This window comes from Jaculus jaculus, chromosome 21 (assembly GCF_020740685.1).
Source record: "Jaculus jaculus isolate mJacJac1 chromosome 21, mJacJac1.mat.Y.cur, whole genome shotgun sequence".
NCBI lineage: Eukaryota > Metazoa > Chordata > Mammalia > Rodentia > Dipodidae > Jaculus > Jaculus jaculus.
Window position 1 is genome coordinate 12,598,133 of NC_059122.1, and position 18,278 is coordinate 12,616,410.

The 18,278-nt window shown below is 57.0% G+C and overlaps 2 protein-coding genes across 2 annotated transcripts in view; both read left to right on the plus strand.

Annotated features, from left to right (window-relative positions):
* The window catches only part of Prkaca (protein kinase cAMP-activated catalytic subunit alpha), a 36,045-nt gene extending 23,841 nt beyond the window's left edge, over positions 1–12,204 (plus strand). Inside the window, exons 6-10 of the mRNA XM_004672472.2 lie at positions 940–1,066; positions 1,150–1,245; positions 1,346–1,468; positions 10,181–10,345; positions 10,666–12,204. Coding sequence (XP_004672529.1) covers positions 940–1,066; positions 1,150–1,245; positions 1,346–1,468; positions 10,181–10,345; positions 10,666–10,791 — 637 coding nt within the window. The 3' untranslated portion in view covers positions 10,792–12,204. The remainder of the gene's footprint in view (positions 1–939; positions 1,067–1,149; positions 1,246–1,345; positions 1,469–10,180; positions 10,346–10,665) is intronic.
* A 1,566-nt stretch (positions 12,205–13,770) lies between these two features.
* On the plus strand, positions 13,771–16,834 carry Samd1 (sterile alpha motif domain containing 1). Its single transcript, XM_004672441.2, is given in 6 exon segments — positions 13,771–14,127; positions 14,129–14,794; positions 15,271–15,565; positions 15,661–15,757; positions 15,856–15,967; positions 16,094–16,834. Coding segments are annotated over 6 exon segments (1,671 nt in total). The 5' UTR covers positions 13,771–13,785; the 3' UTR covers positions 16,253–16,834.
* The last annotated feature ends 1,444 nt before the right edge of the window (positions 16,835–18,278 follow it).

Here is an 18,278-nt window from a genome sequence, read left to right on the forward strand (position 1 = left end):
AGGAGGCAGAGGTAGGAGGATCACTGTGAGTTTGAGGCCATCCTGAGACTACATAGTGAATTCCAGGTCAGCCTGAGCTCGAGTGAGACCCTACCCCTACCTCAAAAAAAACAAAAATAAATAAATAAGTAAATAAAGGCCAGTCTGTTGGGCTTGCCTCAAAAAAAAAAAAACAAAAAAAAAAAACTTTATTTGCAAGCAGAGATAGAAAGGTCACACTGCAAACGAACTCGGGATGTGTGTACCACTTTGTCCATCGAGCTCATGCTGGCACTAGGGAATTGAACCTGGGTCGTTAATCTTTGCTGGCAAGCACCTCAGATCATCCTGAGCCAAAGTGCAACCCTACCTTGAAAAGCCAAAAAAAAAAAAAAAGAGAGAGAGAGAATGGGTGTGCTAGGACCTTCAGCCACTGCAAACAAACTCCAGATACATGTGTCACCTTGTGCATCTTGCTTATGTGCGTCCTGGGGAATTGAACCTGGGTCCTTTGGCTTGGCAAGCAAATACCTTAACTGCTAAGCCATCTCTCCAGCCCTGTTTTTTGGGGGCTTTGTTTTGTGTGTGTGTATGCGTGTGCGTGCGTGCTCTTGTTTTTCAAGATAAGGTCTCTAGCCCAGGCTGACCTGGAATTCACAATGTAGTCTCATGGTGGTCTCGAACTCACAGCAGTCCTCCTACCTCTGCCTCCCAAGTGCTGGGATTAAAGGTGTGCACCACCACGCCCGGCTCTTGTTTTTGCTTTTGAAACAGGGTCTCCACATTACCCAGGCTGCCCCTGAATTCCTGAGCCCAGGCAGTCCTCCGGCCTCAGCTTCCCAAGGAGCTGGGACCACCGGTGCATGCCAGTGTCCGGAGTCAAACTGTGCATTTTGAGTAGCCAGGCTGGGGGTGGCCGCCACGCTGACCCGCACGCTCTGCCCTGTGCTTTCCCACCAGCGAGCCCCACGCCCGCTTCTACGCAGCCCAGATCGTTCTGACCTTCGAATACTTGCACTCACTGGACCTCATCTACCGGGACCTGAAGCCGGAAAACCTCCTCATCGACCAGCAGGGCTACATTCAGGTGCCCACCCTGGGAGAGGCCCGCCCACCGCCACGCCACCTGCCTGCCTGCCTGCCTGCCAACTGCCGTTCTTGTGCCCACAGGTGACAGACTTCGGTTTCGCCAAGCGTGTGAAAGGCCGCACCTGGACTTTGTGTGGGACCCCTGAGTACCTGGCCCCCGAGATAATCCTGAGCAAAGTAGGCACCTCACCAGCCCGCCCAGTCCCCTGAGGCCTGCTGAGCCCTCACCCCCTGTTCACCTTTCCCTCGCCTTCTCGTGCCCCCCGTCCTGCTCTAGGGCTACAACAAGGCCGTGGACTGGTGGGCTCTCGGGGTGCTCATCTACGAAATGGCTGCTGGCTACCCGCCCTTCTTCGCCGACCAGCCCATCCAGATCTACGAGAAAATCGTCTCTGGGAAGGTGAGGCCAGCTGCCAAGCTCAGCCCCAGAGGGAGCAGTCACACTGGCCCTTCCCCACTGGCCCAGTGCAGTGGGCGGGCACACTGCCCAGGCCCGTCACCCACGCAGCACGCTGAAGCAGGAGGATCTTGAGATTAAGGACGGCCTAGGCCACGTAGAGATTTCCAGGCCAGTCTGCGGATCCTGAGGAAAAGACCTTATGTCAAAAGATCAAGGGCAAGGGTGCGTGGTGTGGCTCCTCGCTAGAATTCCCTAGTAAGGGGCTGGGGCACAGTGGGGGGGCATTGGCCTATAATCTACCCATGAGTGGCTGGGGGCGTGGCTCGGTGGTAGAGCCCCTGCCTAGAATCCACAGTGAGGAGCTGGGGGCGTGGCTCAGGGGTAGAGCTCCTGCCTAGAATCCACAGTGAGGGGCTGGCAGCGTGGCTCAGTGGTAGAGCCCCTGTCTAGAATCTACAGTGAGGGGCTGGGGGCGTGGCTCAGTGGTAGAGCTCCTGTCTAGAATCCACAGTGAGGGGCTGGGGGTGTGGCTCAGGGGTAGAGCTCCTGTCTAGAATCCACAGTGAGGGGCTGGCGGCGTGGCTCAGTGGTAGATCCTGTCTAGAATCCACAGTGAGGGGCTGGGGGTGTGGCTCAGGGGTAGAGCTCCTGTCTAGAATCCACAGTGAGGGGCTGGCGGCGTGGCTCAGTGGTAGAGCTCCTGTCTAGAATCTACAGTGAGGGGCTGGGGACATGGCTCAGTGGTAGAGCTCCTGTCTAGAATCCACAGTGAGGGGCTGGGGGTGTGGCTCAGGGGTAGAGCTCCTGTCTAGAATCCACAGTGAGGGGCTGGCGGCGTGGCTCAGTGGTAGAGCTCCTGTCTAGAATCTACAGTGAGGGGCTGGGGGCGTGGCTCAGTGGTAGAGCTCCTGTCTAGAATCCACAGTGAGGGGCTGGGGGCAGGGCTCAGTGGTAGAGCTCCTGTCTAGAATCTACAGTGAGGGGCTGGGGACATGGCTCAGTGGTAGAGCCCCTGTCTAGAATCCACAGTGAGGGGCTGGGGGTGTGGCTCAGGGGTAGAGCTCCTGTCTAGAATCCACAGTGAGGGGCTGGCGGCGTGGCTCAGTGGTAGAGCTCCTGTCTAGAATCTACAGTGAGGGGCTGGGGACATGGCTCAGTGGTAGAGCCCCTGTCTAGAATCCACAGTGAGGGGCTGGGGGCAGGGCTCAGTGGTAGAGCTCCTGTCTAGAATCTACAGTGAGGGGCTGGGGACATGGCTCAGTGGTAGAGCCCCTGTCTAGAATCCACAGTGAGGGGCTGGGGGCGTGGCTCAGTAGTAGAGCTCCTGTCTAGAATCTACAGTGAGGGGCTGGGGGCGTGGTTCAGTGGTAGAGCTCCTGTCTAGAATCCACAGTGAGGGGCTGGGGTCGTGGCTCAGGGGTAGAGCTCCTGTCTAGAATCCACAGTGAGGGGCTGGGGGCGTGGCTCAGTGGTAGAGCTCCTGTCTAGAATCCACAGTGAGGGGCTGGGGGCGTGGTTCAGTGGTAGAGTCCCTGCCTGGAATCCACAGTGAGGGGCTGGGGGCGTGGCTCAGTGGTAGAGCTTCTGTCTAGAATCCACAGTGAGGGGCTGGGGGCGTGGCTCAGTGGTAGAGCCCCTGCCTAGAATCCATCAGGGAGAGACTGGGGTTGTGGGAGGGAGTTGCTGAGCAGCAGAGGCTTGTTTAGGACCTGTCCATTCCCACACCACAGGAAAAGAAAAAGATTCTTCTCTGCCTGATGGCCCCACTCACCCTTGAGCCCCACTTGTTGGAGTAATCTGGAAATTCTGGGCTGGAGAGCTGGCCTAGTGGTTAAGACGCTTGCCTGTGAAGGCTAAGTACCCATGTTCGACTCCACATTCCACAGAAGCCAGACACACAAGGTGATGCATAGTGTGCTAGGTCGCACGTGTGCACAAGGGGGCGCTCATCTGGAGTTCGCCTGCAGTGGCTGGAGGCCCTGATGTGCCAATTCTCTCTCTCTCCCTCCTAAAAAAAAAAAAAAATTAAAATTAATTAAGCCAGCTTAGCTAGCACCCTGTAGGCCTGAGGCAAACCCTCAGAGCCCTGTCATCTCACTGATCACCCCACAGCCCAAGCCTCTTGCAGAGTCAGATGCTGCCCCGACCGGTGGCCCCGCGCTCTCCTTTGGCCCTGGGCATGGGTTTTCACATGGTTCAACCCAGGAAAGAACGTGTGTTTGATCCCCAGCCCTGCCCAGCACAGCATGCAGGGTCCTCAGCATGCACAACGGCCCTTCCCTTCCACATGCAAAGGGTTCTCAGCTAGGCATGATGGTGCACGCCTGCGGAGGCTGAGACAGGAAGATGGTGTGCTGAGACCCTGCCTCAAAAATTTAAAAAAAAAAGAAAAAAATGGGACTCCGGCTTGGTGGCGCACGCCTTCAATCCGAGCGCTTCGGAGGCAGAGGTAGGAAGACCACCGTGAGTTTGAGGCCACCCTGAGACAACATAGTGAATTCCAGGTCAGCTTGGGCTAGAGGGAGACCCTACCTCGAAAACCAACACAAAAAAAAAAAAATAATTAAAACAACGGAGCCAGGCGTGGTGGCGCACACCTTTTATCCCAGCACTCAGGAGACAGAAATAAGAGAATAGCTGTGAGTTCGAGGCCACCCTGAGACTACATAGTGAGTTCCCGGTCAGCCTGGGCTAGCGAGAGACCCTATCTCAAAAAACCAAAGGTAAATATACAAAAGAGAACAGCTGGAGAGCAAACCAGTGTCCCTGTGGGTAAAAGGTGGGGAGGGGGCCAGGCCAGAGCGTGAGGTGTGACTGCCACACCATGAGCCAGGCCTCGGGTCACAGAGTGAGAAAGCCGGCATAGAAAGGGGACGTACCTTGTCGGAGATGGTGCCGCGCAGGGCAGATGGAGGCGTTCGGGTGCTCTCCGAGGACCCCGCATGTGCCCTCAGCTCACCAGGCTGGGAGGACCATGTCTCCACCTAGTCCAGCGTCCATGTGAAATGGGTGGCGCAGCTGTGGATGGTGTTGCCCAGCCTCAAGTCTCAGCCCTGACCCCTTGGTGGCTGTGAGCCCTCAGACAGTTGCTCTCTTCCTTCAGGCCTCCTCTTTCCTGTCTGGGCGCCAGGAGAGAAGCCCCCTGGGTCTGCGGAGCAGAAGTGCTTACAGAGCATGTGCTCCAGGCCACGCACCAGTCAGATTACCTAGCACAGACAGACAGGAATCCCCAACAGGGAGATGAGAGGACTAGCCTGTCTCTTTCTGCCGCTTTCTCTCTCAAATAAATAAATTTTTTTTTTTTTTTTTTTTTTTTTTGGTTTTTCGAGGTAGGGTCTTACTCCAGCCCAAGCTGACCTGGAATTCACTATGGAGTCTCAGGGTGGCCTCGAACTCACGGCAATCCTCCTACCTCTGCCTCCCGAGTGCTGGGATTAAAGGCGTGCGCCACCACGCCCAGCTAATAAATATATTTTTAAAATTAAAATAAAACATAAAAACAAGGGCTGGAGAGATGGCTTAGCTGTTAAGGCACTTGCTTGCAAAGCTTAAAGACCCAGGTTTGATTCTCCAGGCTAAGGCAGATGAACAAGGTGGCGCATGTGTCTGACGTTCTTTGCAGTAGCTAGAGGCCCTGATGTGCCTATTCTCTCTGCCTCTTTCTCTCTCAAATAAATTTTAAAAAATTAAAAAAAAAAAAAGGACATGCTGGGCGTGGTGACATACGCCTTTAATCCCAGCACTCAGGAGGCAGAGGTAGGAGGATTGCTGAGAGTTCGAGGCCACCCTGAGACTACACAGTGAATTTAAGGTCCACCTGAGCTAGAGTGAGACCCTACCTCGAAAAATCAAAAAAAAAAAAAAAAATAGGACATGACTGTAATCTCAGCACTTGGGAGACTGAAGCAGGAGGATTGCTGTATATTCAGGGTTAGCTTGCTACAGTGTAGCATCCTGTCTTAAAAAGAAACATGGTAGCTGGGCATAATGGTGCACATCTTTCATCCCAGCACTCGGGAGGCAGAGGTAGGAGGATTGCTGCAAGTTTAAGTCCACCCTGAGACTACATAGTGAATTCCAGGTCAGTTTGGGCTAGAGGGAGAGCCTAGCTGGAAAAAACATGAAAGGCCGGAAGGTGGCTCAGTGAGTAAGGTGCTTCTTACAAAGCCTGCCAGCCTGGGTTCAAGTCCCCAGCATCCTTGTAAAGGCATATGCAAAAAGTGGCCAAGTGTCTAGTGCAAGAGACACACACACACACAAATTAATTTAAAATTTTTTTGTTTTTCTAGGGATTAAAGAAAAAAAACTTTTTTTTTTTTTTGATATACGGTCTCACTCTCCATAGTGAATTGCAGGTCAGCCCGGGCTAGATTGAGACCCGACCTGGAAAAACCAAAAGATGAAAAGGCGGGGGGGGGGGAGTGGTTGCTGGGGACGTAGCTCAGTTGTTAGCATGCTTACCCAGCATGTGCAAAAGCCCTGACTTCCCTCCCAGCCCTGCATGAAATGGAGGTAGGAGGACCAAAAGGTCACGTTTGTCCTCAGCTAACACAGCAAGATTGGCTGGGACTATGTAGACCCCCGTCTCAAAAGTAAAATAAAATAACGCTGGGCTGTGTGGCGCACACCTTTAATCCCAGCACTGGGGAGGCAGAGGTTGGAGGATCGCCGTGAGTTCGAGGCCACCCTGAAAATACATACTGAGTTCCAGTATGGCCTGGGCTAGAGTGAGGCCCTGCCTTCAAAAACCACAATAAAAGAAAAGAATAGAGGTGATTAATGTTGAGATCCAGGGAGAAAACACAAGGAGTCCCTGGACGAGGCACTGGGGCAGTATGAACAGAATCCCCGTTGTTGAGGCTGGCCTTGAACTCCCAAGACCCTCCTGCCTTCCAAGTAAGTGCGGGGATTGCCGGCTTGCCCAGCCATGCCTAGCTAAACATAATTCACTTCTTTGTGTAGCAATCTGCAGTTCCCACCCGCCTTTCTCTGTGTTATCTTGTCACACAGAACCAAGGGCTATCTGCCGCTCTCCGGCACAGGCCCAGAGAGGTCAAAGCCCTTGGCCAAGGTCACACAGCAAGTGCAAAGGCAGCAGCAAGGACCACTACTTGATGTTCGGTTTTTTGGTGTGTGTGTGTGTTTTACTGGAGGCAAGGGTCTCATTCTAGCCCAGGCTGAGGTGGGACTGCGGTTCCCCTACCTCACTTTACTGAGTGCTGGACTTAAAGGCATGTGCCACCACACCCTTAAAAAATATATACTTACTTATTTGAGAGAGAGAAAGGAATTGAACTTGGGGTCCTGTGTGTTTGCAAGCAAGTGTCTTAACTGCTAAGCCATCTCTCCAGCCTCACTTTTTTTTTTTTTTTCCCCACTCTAGCCCAGGCTGACTTGGAATTCACTATGTAGTCTCAGGGTGGCCTGGAACTCACAGCGATCCTCCTACCTCTGCCTCCCAAGTAGTGGGAATTATAGGCATGCGCCACTACACCTGACTTCCCAACTCACTTTTTTTTTCCTTCTTTCTTTGGAGCATGTTATTATGGTGCTGTAGTTTGCCAAACATTAAATTTGCAGCACTTTTTTTTTTTTTGGTGCTGGGAAATCAAGCACGGGGCCTCATGCCTGTTAGGCAAGAGCTCTGCCACTGAGCTGGACCCCAAGTCTCTGATTTCCCACATATTTCGGAAAAGGAATACAGTATTCACGAGGAGAAGTAGCTCTAGCTGCACATGTTTCTGGGCCCTTGATGTTCAGTAATGTGCCCCCTCCAAGAGCGCACATGGGACCTGGGGCCATCACTGGAGTTCCGGCCTGACCAGGCCTTGTTGCTGTAACTGTTGGCCTAGGAGAAGCACCCAGGGCCTCAGAACCTCCTTCGACTCACACCTCTTTTTTTTTATAATTAGCTTATTTTTTATTAACAACTTCCATGATTGTAAACAATATCCCCTGGTGATTCCCTCCCTCCCCACACTTTCCCCTTTGAACTTCCATTCACCATCATATCCCCTCCCCCTCTCAATCAGTCTCTCCTTTATTTTGATGTGATCATCTTTTTCTCCTCTTATGATGGTCTTGTGTAGGTAGTGTCAGGCGCTGTGAGGTCATGGATGTCCAGTCCTTTTTGTGTCTGGAGGAACACGTTGTAAGGAGTCCTAGCCTTCCTTTGGCTCTTACATTCTTTCCGCCACCTCTTCCACAATGGACCCTGAGCCTTGGAAGGTGTGATAGAGATATTGCAGTGCTGAGCATTCCTGTCACTTCTTTCCAGCACCATGATGCCTTCTGAGTCACTCCGAGGTCACTGCCACCTGCCAGCTCACTTTTTCTTTTATTTTTTTAAATTTTCTTTTATTTTTGTTTTTTCAAGGTAGGGTCTCGCTCTAGCCCAGGCTGACCTGGAATTCACTATGTAGTCTCAGGGTGGCCTTAAACTCATGGTGACCCTCCAGATGCCTACCCAGTGCTGGGACTAAAGGCGTTCACTACCATTGCTTGGCCCTAGCTCACTTAAAAAAAGTGTGTGTGTGTATATAATACACACACATATATATATATATCGATATAGATATATAGATATTTGCAAGGAGAGAGCGAGCGAGCTAGTGTGCATGAGTGGAGACACCAAAGTCATAACTACTACAAATAAACCAGGTGCATGCAGCACTTCATGCATCTACCTTTACATGTGTACTGGGGAATTGAACCCTGGTTGTTAGGCTTTGCAGAAAAGCACCTTAACCACTTAGCCATCTCTTAAGGTTTTTTTTTTTTTTTTTAAGTGAGAGAATATTTTTAAGTAAGATACATAAATAAAATATTTGTTTATGAGACAGAAAAAGGCAGACAAGGAGAATGAATGGTTGAGCCTCAACTACTGCAGATGAATTCCTGACCCATGCCTCACCTTGCGCATATGGCCCATGAGGGCGCTGGAATCAAATCCCAGCCAGCAGCCTTTGTTAGCAAGCACCTTAAGCACTGAGCCATCTCTAGCCCTTCCCTCACTTTTTTTTTCTTTCTTTCTTTTATTTTATTATGTTTGTTCCTCAAGGTAGGGTCCCACTCTAGCCTTGACTGACCTGGAATTCACTATGTAGTCTTAGGGTGCCTCAAACTCATGGTGATCCTCCTATCTCTGTGTCCCGAATGCTGGGATTAAAGGCATACGCCACCACGCCCAGCACTTTCTCTCATATGTGTGTGTGGTTTTTCAAAGCAGGGTCTCGCTCTAGCCCAGGCTGTCCTTGAACTCACAGCAATCCTCCTACCTCTGCCTACCAAGTACTGGGATTAAAGACGTGCACCACCAGGCCCAGCTCCCTCACTGTTTTTTTGTTTTTTTTTTTCTGAGGTAGGGTCTCACTGTAGCCCAGGGTGGCCTCGAACTCACAGCCATCCTACCTCTGCCTCCCAAGCGCTAGGAATAAAGGCGTGTGCCACCACACCCAGCTCCCTCACTTTTTTGAGAGGACTTCCTGTGTAGCCCATGGCAGCCTGGACCCGTCAGTCCTCCTGCCTCAGCTTCCTGAGTGCTCAGATGTGGGCCTCTACACCTGGCTTGTGGAAGCCAGTTCTTATGGCTATAAACACAGTAAGGGGGCTCAAGGGTGTCTTGTAAAAATAGTGCTGGTCTTAAGGAACAGAAGAGAACTCCATGCACAGAGTAAAGGAATCAAGCCTTGTTCCTAAGCATCAGTGTTTCTGAGGCCCCCAGACCTCAATGGTGGCACACGCCTTTAATCCCAGCTCTCAAGAGGCAGAGGTAGGATCGCCATGAGTTCAAGGCCACCCTGAAACTACAGAGTGAATTCCAGGTCAGCCTGGGCTACAGCGAGACCCTACCTCAAAAAACTAAAAAAAAAAAAAAATGATAGTAAAATAAGCTACAGCTGAGTTGAGTCCTAAACCAGAATCACTCCATCCTACTGTGCCCCCTGGGCCCATTTCCTGAGCCCGTTTCCACATCACCAAGAGGGGAGCAACCATCCTAGGGCTTGTGTTGAGCAGAATTGGCCAAGAAGCAGTTGCCAGCTTGGTTGTTGTGCTGGGGTCAAAGCCAGAGCGTCCTACGTGCCATAGGCAAGCAATTGACCTTAGAGCTGCATGCCCAGCCCAGCAAGTCTTTTTTAAAATCTTATTTATTTCTAATATTTATTTGAGAGAGAGAGAATGGGCACACCAGGGCCTCCAGCCACTGCCAACGAACTCCAGACGCCTTGACCTACAGAACTTTTGTGTAGCTGGCTCACGTGGGTCCTGGGGAATCAAAGCTGGATCCTTCAGCTACACAGGAAACTGCACCTGGGTGCACCAGGGCCTCTAGCCACTGCAAATGGACTCGACTGTAAATGAACTCCAGACGCATGCACCACCTTGACATCTGGCTTATGTGGGATTTGAGGAATCGAACTGGGGTCCTTTGGCTTCACAGGCAAGCGCCTTAACCGCTAAGCCATCCATCCAGCCCCCAGCAAACCTCAACATGGATTCTGGTGATGGTCATCACCCCCCCTCTTCCCCATTAGTACCACTGGATTGGGGAGGCAGCGTTTAGCTTCATGTGGTGACCACACCCCATGATCCCAACACTCGGGAGGCTTGGAGACCACCCTAGGATGGTTGTATCAGAAAGGAAACAAGAGACGGGATTCTGGGTCCTGAAGTCGGGGTGCAGCGCCCCACTGTACATTGCCACCTCTGCAGGTGCGGTTCCCATCCCACTTCAGCTCTGACTTGAAGGACCTGCTGCGGAACCTCCTGCAGGTGGACCTCACCAAGCGCTTCGGGAACCTCAAGAACGGGGTCAATGACATCAAGAACCACAAGTGGTTCACCACGACCGACTGGATCGCCATCTACCAGAGGAAGGTGGGCATCCCCCTCCTCCTCCTCGGCATGCCCAGGGGCTCGGGGAGGCCCGGAGTCGGGGAGAGGGTCCAGTGAATTGCCCACAAGCTCAGGATTAGCTTACAGCGGACCGTTCGGAACCGCTGGGGTCGTGAGGTTTTTACTGGCATAAGTTTTCCCTGGTCCTTTGCTGAGCTGGCCAGCCTTCGGTCAAGGGTCTATATATACCCCAGTGCTGAGCCCAGGCCTGGGGCAGAGCGTTAGGCCCTTCGCTTTAAGGCAATGGCCATGGCATGAGGTCGGCTGTTGAGCTCGGTGGTCGTCCATGCCTCCCTCTCCAGGTGGAAGCTCCCTTCATACCAAAGTTTAAAGGCCCCGGGGACACGAGTAACTTTGACGACTACGAGGAGGAAGAAATCCGGGTGTCCGTCAATGAGAAGTGCGGCAAGGAGTTCACCGAGTTTTAGGGGCGTGCCTGTGCCCTCCCCATGGGTTTTCTTTCTTTTTCTTTTTCTCTCTCTCTGTTTTTTTTCTTTCGGTGGGGGGTGGGAGGGTTGGACTGAACAGCCAGAGGGCCCCAGAGTTCCTTGCATCTAACTTCACCCCCCACCCCGCGACCCAGGGTTGGGGAGCAGGAAGCCTAGGTATTGGGAAGAAACTAAAAAAAAAAACAACAAAAAACAGCTACTCCCACTCCCTTGGCCTTCCTGCCTCTCCCCCCACCACGTACCACCCGCACCCACTTCTCGGCCTATCTTAAATGAATTTCTTGCTCCAGTTAGACCCAGTCTTGCTGGTGTATGCAGGGACAGGGCGAGGAAAGTGGGGGAGGGGTCTGCATCCCCTAGTCCCCCACCCCACCTGGGCACTAAGGGTGTGGGGACTGAAAGCCAGCCTTCCTCTTGCCCTCCTGCCTGGGAAGGTGGGTTTTAGTGACGTCCACAGAGGGCTGCTCGCTAGGACTTTTTTTTTTTTTTTCCTTGTTGTTAAATTTTATTTAAGTTCCACCAGTGCCTCCCTCCTGACTCTACCCTGGACCCTTGTCACTCTCCCAAACCCATTCTGACCAGGCTGGGAAGCAGACTGACTTAAAGGAAGGAACTGGGGCTTGAACCCCCGGCCCTGAGCTGCTAGCCTCCCTCCCGAAGGGACCCCTTTCCCAGGGGTCCTGTGCCAACCCTATGGTGTCCCAGCCCCCCTCCCCTCGGACACCCCTCCCTCGCTCTCCTCCTCCACCCTAGGGCTATGGGAGCCAGACACAGCAGCTGCCCCTCTTCCCTGCCAAAGAGGAATTCGACCCCCAAAAGACAAGAGGGGGAGCCCCAAGCTCAGCGTCTCTCCTCCCAGCGGACTCCCCCCCCCCCCCGCGCCAACTCCTTAATTTTATTCTCAGCTAGATTGTAATGTCCCTCTCAGCTCAGCTGGGAAGGCTAACCTACAGAGGATGAAAGCGGCGAAGTCGCCCCACCCCATGGGCCCCAGAGTTCAAGGCCAAGGTCGGGTTGCCAGGGGGCCGGGGCTGCCCGCCGTCCACCCAGCCGCTGGGGCGCCTCTCTTCTAGCTTAGTCGTCAGCCGTCCATCACCTCTTCCCGTGCGCTGCTCCCGCCGCAACCCCCACCGGGTCTGATCTGTGCGTTTTCCACTTTACAGAAAGGTGGGGAGCCCCTGGGGAACCGCCCCCCTCCGTCCGTCCCGGCGTTTGTCCCTCCTGTAACTTCTCCCGCCCCCCCCCCCAGGAGCTCTCGGGCCTGGGGTGGGGCCCCGGGTGGACGCAAGGGGGCCATTCAACCTGTGTGCTGCGAAGGACGAGACTTCCTCTTGAACAGTGTGCTGTTGTAAACATATTTGAAAACTATTACCAATAAAGTTTTGTTTAAAAAAAAAAGTGTTGCTCGTGTTCCCGACTTCGGTCATCCACGCACACCCCTCTCCCAGGAGGTTGCCAGGGGAAATTTCTTCGGACCTCAAAGTCCCGGGTCATCGGATCCCGGGCCGAGGGATTTTGGGGACTTGCGGGTGTCCTATGAGAACCGGGTTGAACTGGAATTCCACCGCTACTTCACCCCCGCCCCGCCAGGGAAAGCAAGGGGGTGCCAAAACTGCCCTCTGACCCCGACTTCGGGGATCCCCCAGATCTTCAGCGCGCCGTCGCCCCCCCCCGCACCCCCGCTCTTCTTCGTCCAGCTCGGGACTTGAGGGCGCTTTAGGGAGACGCCGGGCCGGCGCGCCGGGCAGGCCGAGCGCAGCGGGGGCGGTCCTGGCAAGGGAGGGGGGGAGAGGAGGAGGAGGAGGGTACCCGGGGAGGGGAACCCTGCGCGCCCGCCACCGGGCACCGTCGGCGTGGTAGGGGCGCAGGGCCACGGCGGCCGGAGGGTCTCCTCCCTCCCCACCCACCCACCCACCCCCAAGCCCAGCAGCGCTTCGGGAGCGCGGCGGCCCCGGCCTCTGCGGGGCGGCGAGTTCCCGGTAAGTGCGGTCCCGAGAGCCGAGCGCGCTTGGGGGAGGCGTGGAGAGATGGGGGGGGAGGGGAGGGGTTGGGCGCCGGGGACGTCTGGGTCCCGCGCCCAATGGCTGGAGGGCGGCCGAGCACCGCCCGCCCGCCCCTGCCCGCCCCCTCTCCCCTCCCCTCCCCTCCCCCCGGCCTCCCCTCCCCCTCCCCCGCCCGCCGCGCTCCCCCGCCCCCGCCCCGGCGCCAACTCCGCGGCGCCTCCTTAAAAAGCGCGCGCGGGAGTTGTAAGGGGTGGGTGGGTGGGTAGGTACTGGGGGGGTGGGGGGGGGCTGAGAGAGAGAGACCCAGAGAGAGCGCAGGGTATTTAAAAAAAAAAAAAAAAAAAAAAAAAGAGGGGCGGGCGGGTGGGGGGGCCCCCGGGGCTCCACCTTAAAAGCAGGCGCGTGGGGGTGGGAGGGAGGGAGGGACGGAGGGAGGAAGGCGGGCGGCGGGGTTGGGGGGGGAGGAGGAGGGAAGGAAGGGGGGCCGGAGTGTCCCGGGCGCAGGGCGCGCGTGCGGCGGCGGCGGCGGCGGCGGCGGCGGGGAGGGGCCGCGCCGCGCTCCCCTCCTCCCTCCTCGCATCCCCGGCCCCGCGCGCGCCCAGCAGAAGCGGGTCTGTGTGTGTGTGTGTGTGTGTGTGTGTGTGTGCGTGCGTGCGTGCGTGCGAGCGAGTGAGTGAGTGTGTGCATTTTTTTTTTCTCTTTTCTTTCTCTCACTGTTTTTTTTTCCCTCTCTCTCGCTCGCTCGCGCGCGCTCTCTTTTTTTTTTTTTTTTTTTTTTTTTTTGCAAAGAAACAGCAGCGCCGCCGCCGCTCCGCCGAGGCGCTGCGCCCCCCGGGGGGGGGGAGAGAGAGAGAGAGAGAGAGAGAGAGGCGGAGGAGGCGGGCAGCGGCGGAGGGAGGGGAGCCGGGGAGGGGGCGCCGCGCTGGGAGGGGAGGCAGCGCGCACGGTGCAGCCGGGCCGGGCGGGAGGCATGGCGGGGCCCCCGGCCCTACCCCCGCCGGAGACGGCGGCGGCCGCCACCACGGCGGCCGCCGCTTCCTCGTCCGCCGCTTCCCCGCACTATCAAGAGTGGATTCTGGACACCATCGACTCGCTGCGCTCGCGCAAGGCGCGGCCGGACCTGGAGCGCATCTGCCGGATGGTGCGGCGGCGGCACGGCCCGGAGCCGGAGCGCACGCGCGCCGAGCTCGAGAAACTGATCCAGCAGCGCGCCGTGCTCCGGGTCAGCTACAAGGGGAGCATCTCGTACCGCAACGCGGCGCGCGTCCAGCCGCCCCGGCGCGGAGCCACCCCGCCGGCTCCGCCGCGCGCCCCCCCGCGGGGGCCCCGCCGCCGCCAGTGCCGCGCCGCCGCCCACGCCCGCCCCGCCGCCGCCGCCGCCGCCGCCACCACCGCCCGCGCCCGTCGCCGCCGCCCCGGCCCGGGCGCCCCGCGCGGCCACCGCCGCCACAGCGCCCCCCTCGCCCGGCCCCGCGCCGCCGCCGCCGCCACCTCCGCCGCCGCCGCCGGGGCCCCGCGCGCAACGGGCCGCGCCCCTGACCGCGCCGCCGCCCGCGCCCGCCGTTCCCCCGGCGGTGGCTCCTCCGGCCGGCCCGCGCCGCGCCCCCCCTCCTGCCGTCGCCGCCCGGGAGCCGCCGCTGCCTCCGCCGCCGTCACAGCCGCCGGCGCCGCCACAGCAGCAGCAGCCACAGCCGCCGCCGCCGCCGCAGCCACAGCCGCCGCCGCCGGAGGGGGGCGCGGCGCGGGCCGGCGGCCCGGCGCGGCCCGTGAGCCTGCGGGAAGTCGTGCGCTACCTCGGGGGTAGCGGCGGAGCCGGCGGCCGCCTCACCCGCGGCCGCGTGCAGGGTTTGCTGGAAGAGGAGGCGGCGGCGGCGCGAGGCCGCCTGGAGCGCACCCGCCTCGGAGCGCTTGCGCTGCCCCGCGGGGACAGGCCCGGACGGGCGCCTCCAGCCGCCAGCGCCCGCGCGTCGCGGAGCAAGGTGAGCGCGCCCGGGGAGCAGGGGCGCCGCTCGTCGGGCAGGTGCGGGCGAGAAGTTACTGGCGGCGACCGAGAGAGTCCCAGGAGGAGCTTGGGTGGCCAGAGCTGTGGGGAGGGTGTGCTTCGCGCGCGCGATCCCTGCGGACTCCGCGCGTTGGTGACCTTGGCCAAGTGACTCCGGTGTGCCCGAGCCTCAGTTTCCTAGGCTGTAAAGGCGGCTTTAATGACAGTAGCGACCCCTTGGGGTTGTTGAGCGAGTTTAGTTTTTTTTTTTTTTCCTCCAAATTTTTTTCTTCTTTTTTGGGGTTGTCGAGGTTTTCTGTTCGCCCCAGAGCCTGGCACGGAGTTGATACGTAAAAGTTACTCTGTGTTGTTGTTAAAGGTGGCATCGGGCACCCGGTTCCATGCGGGATCCCAGGATCAGGGTGCGGGATTTGAAGATCTCCTAACCTTGCCTGCTTGTCTCTCTGGCCCCAGAGAGGTGGAGAAGAGCGGGTGCCTGAGAAAGAAGAGGAAGATGATGACGAAGACGACGAAGATGATGAGGACGATGTGTCAGAGGGCTCGGAAGTGCCTGAGAGTGACCGTCCTGCAGGTGCCCAGCACCACCAGCTTAATGGCGAGAGGGGTCCTCAAAGTGCCAAGGAGAGGGTCAAAGAGTGGTCGCCCTGCGGACCTCACCAGGGCCAGGATGAAGGGCGGGGGCCAGCGCCCGGCAGTGGCACCCGCCAGGTGTTCTCTTTGGCGGCCATGAGTAAAGAAGGGGGTTCAGGTAAGGATACTCCAGGATTGGGGGGGTGACCCCAGTGGGGAGCTCCGACCCACGGTAAGGAGAGACATTGCCACCGCTTGTTTCTTCTTTCCCAGCCTCTGTTGCCGCTGGTCCCGATTCTCCACGTCCTGTGCCTTTACCTCCAGGAAAACCAGCCCTACCTGGGACCGATGGGACCCCCTTTGGCTGTCCGTAAGTTGAGGCATCAGCGACGTGGGGTGGGGTGGGGTGGGGTGGCACCCAGGTCTGGTCACAAACTTGCTAACTGTTGCGTTGCATTTGGGTAACAGCCCTGGGCGCAAAGAGAAGCCAGCTGACCCAGTGGAGTGGACCGTCATGGACGTGGTGGAGTACTTCACTGAGGCGGGCTTCCCAGAGCAGGCCACTGCTTTCCAAGAACAGGTGAGTTCCAAGCCCAGGGCTTCCAGGAAGCGCGCGCGCACGTGCCTCCGCCCAGCGCGCGCAGAGAGCCTCATCATCCTCGGAGCAGAACGCGTTCATCCTGCGCCCTGTCTCTGTCTCGCCCAGGAAATCGATGGCAAGTCTCTGTTGCTGATGCAACGGACAGATGTCCTGACAGGCCTGTCCATCCGCCTGGGTCCAGCCCTGAAGATATACGAGCACCACATTAAGGTGCTCCAGCAAGGCCACTTTGAGGATGACGATGCGGATGGCTTTGTAGGCTGAGCGTCCAGCCTTGCCCCCTTTGCCCCCTGCCCATCCCAGCCCCAGTCTGACCCAGGATGTCTCCCCTAAGTCCAGGAGCTGGGGGTGGAAACACCCTCAACCCTCCTAAGAGACTCCAAGGATTGGGGGGGCGCCCTTCCTGGCTCATGTCTCCTCTTTGTCTCACAATCCTGCCGCCCTTTAACACACCCCTTCTCCACAGGAGGAGTGGAATATGGGGTGGAACTTGACCTGCACATTCACCCCACAAGGCCAGCCTTCCTCCCCAGGCCAGGACCCTTTTTTTTTTTTTTTGAAAAATAAACAGGGGCGCTTCCTGTTGCCCCCAGACCCTCTTCAGTTCAGCCAGATGTATCTTATATATAAATGTTTTGTTCTGCCTGTTCATCCTGGTGGGTGGTCTTGTCTCTCCACCATCCACATTCTCCCACCCAGCCCCTGGGGAACAGCTGGGGTTGGGGCGGGGGTCCCTGGGTCCTCCCCCCCCTTTCTTTCTGTCTGTCAATCGTCGCTCCAGCTGGCTGTATTGCTTTTTAATATTGCACCGAAGGTTTTTTAAATAAAATTTAAAAAAAAAAGGAACAGAGAAAAAAAAAACAAAACCAGAGTTCATTTTATGAATGGAAGGGGAAGGGGTCGTTGAGCCCTCCTACAGAGAGCTCAAGTTTAGGGCAGAATAGTTTGGATTTGGAGAAGAAAGTGCCTGGGCTGCCTCTGTCAAGTCTGCAGCCATTGCTCCTAGGTCAGGAACTGGGGCGCGGTTGCGGTGTCTTTAATGTCCTGCAGCTGAATGTGGTGGTTTCTGCCATCCTGGCGAGGCAGCGTGGGCTCCATGGATCCCTATCGAAAAGAAAAGCAAAAAAAAAAAAAAAAAAAAAAAAAAGCGACCTCAAGGGGAGCATTGCTTTGTCCTGTTACCTCCCCAGACCACCTACTTTAAAGTGACTGAACAGTTAGAACTCCACACTTGGTGACCATATTGCTTGTCTTCTCTGCAGCCCCATAAAACAAAGAGCTCATGAAAACTCACTTTAAGCCAGGTGGGGTGAAGCACACCTTTCATCCCAGCACTTAGGAGCCACAGGTAGGAGGAGCACCGTGAGTTCGAGGTCGGCCTGGGCCAGAGAGAGACCCTCCCTGGGGGGGAAAAAAAAACACCTTCATCGACGAGGCAGCCAGGATGCTCAGTCCCTCAGTGTGGTGACTTCAACCTGCTGCCTTGCTTGACTCCAGGCCTTAGAATGAATGTACTTGGCTTGAGTCATAACCGCATACTGTCAGCTTGGCTTGTGGCAAAGAATTCGATCTACAAGGGTCAGCCTCCTCTTCCCCCCTCCCCGCCCCCCAGGTGTGCTCTGGGGGCCAAGGGTCTCGCCATCCTCCCTGCCTTCAAAGCTATCCCTTCCAGACTCTCCATCCTTGGTAGGAGAAATTGCCACTTGTAAAGTTCTAATAAGTCCACGTGCCTCAATGGAGAACGGAGGGCGTGGGCTCGCAGGAGGGTTAGCCGCCTATCCTGCAACTGTGTCTTTTCCCCAGCTTGCGCTTATGTCAGGGATTCCCCACCTCCCTAGCCGACCATCCGCGAGAGGAAAAAGGCACTTTAGTGGCAACTTGCACACCCTGCCCCTCCTCTTCCCAGGATAGATACAGGCATCTGAGTGGGGCCTGATCTCTGCCCCTCCGCTGGGCTGGTCGCTCCTCCCGCGTGCCAGGTGCCTGGAGCGCGCAGGGGCGCGTGCGCGGGGGAGGGGGGGGGTCCCGTGTGTGTTTGTGTGCGCGCGGGGGGAGGGGGCTCCCCGCGTGTGCGCTGCACCCGGCAGGCGGCCCGAGTGTTGACATTCAAATGAGACGAACCCGGCGGAGCCCTGAGAGGTCGAGGTAGGGGCGAGTCCCGGAGGCTGCGCGCCGCGCTCCGGCAAACCACCAGCTTTTCTGGCCTCCTGGGGGGCGGGCTTGACCCTCTCCACCCCAACGCCAGCAGCAGCAGAGGCTTAAAAGAAGCCGCGGGTCTCAACGTCGGCCC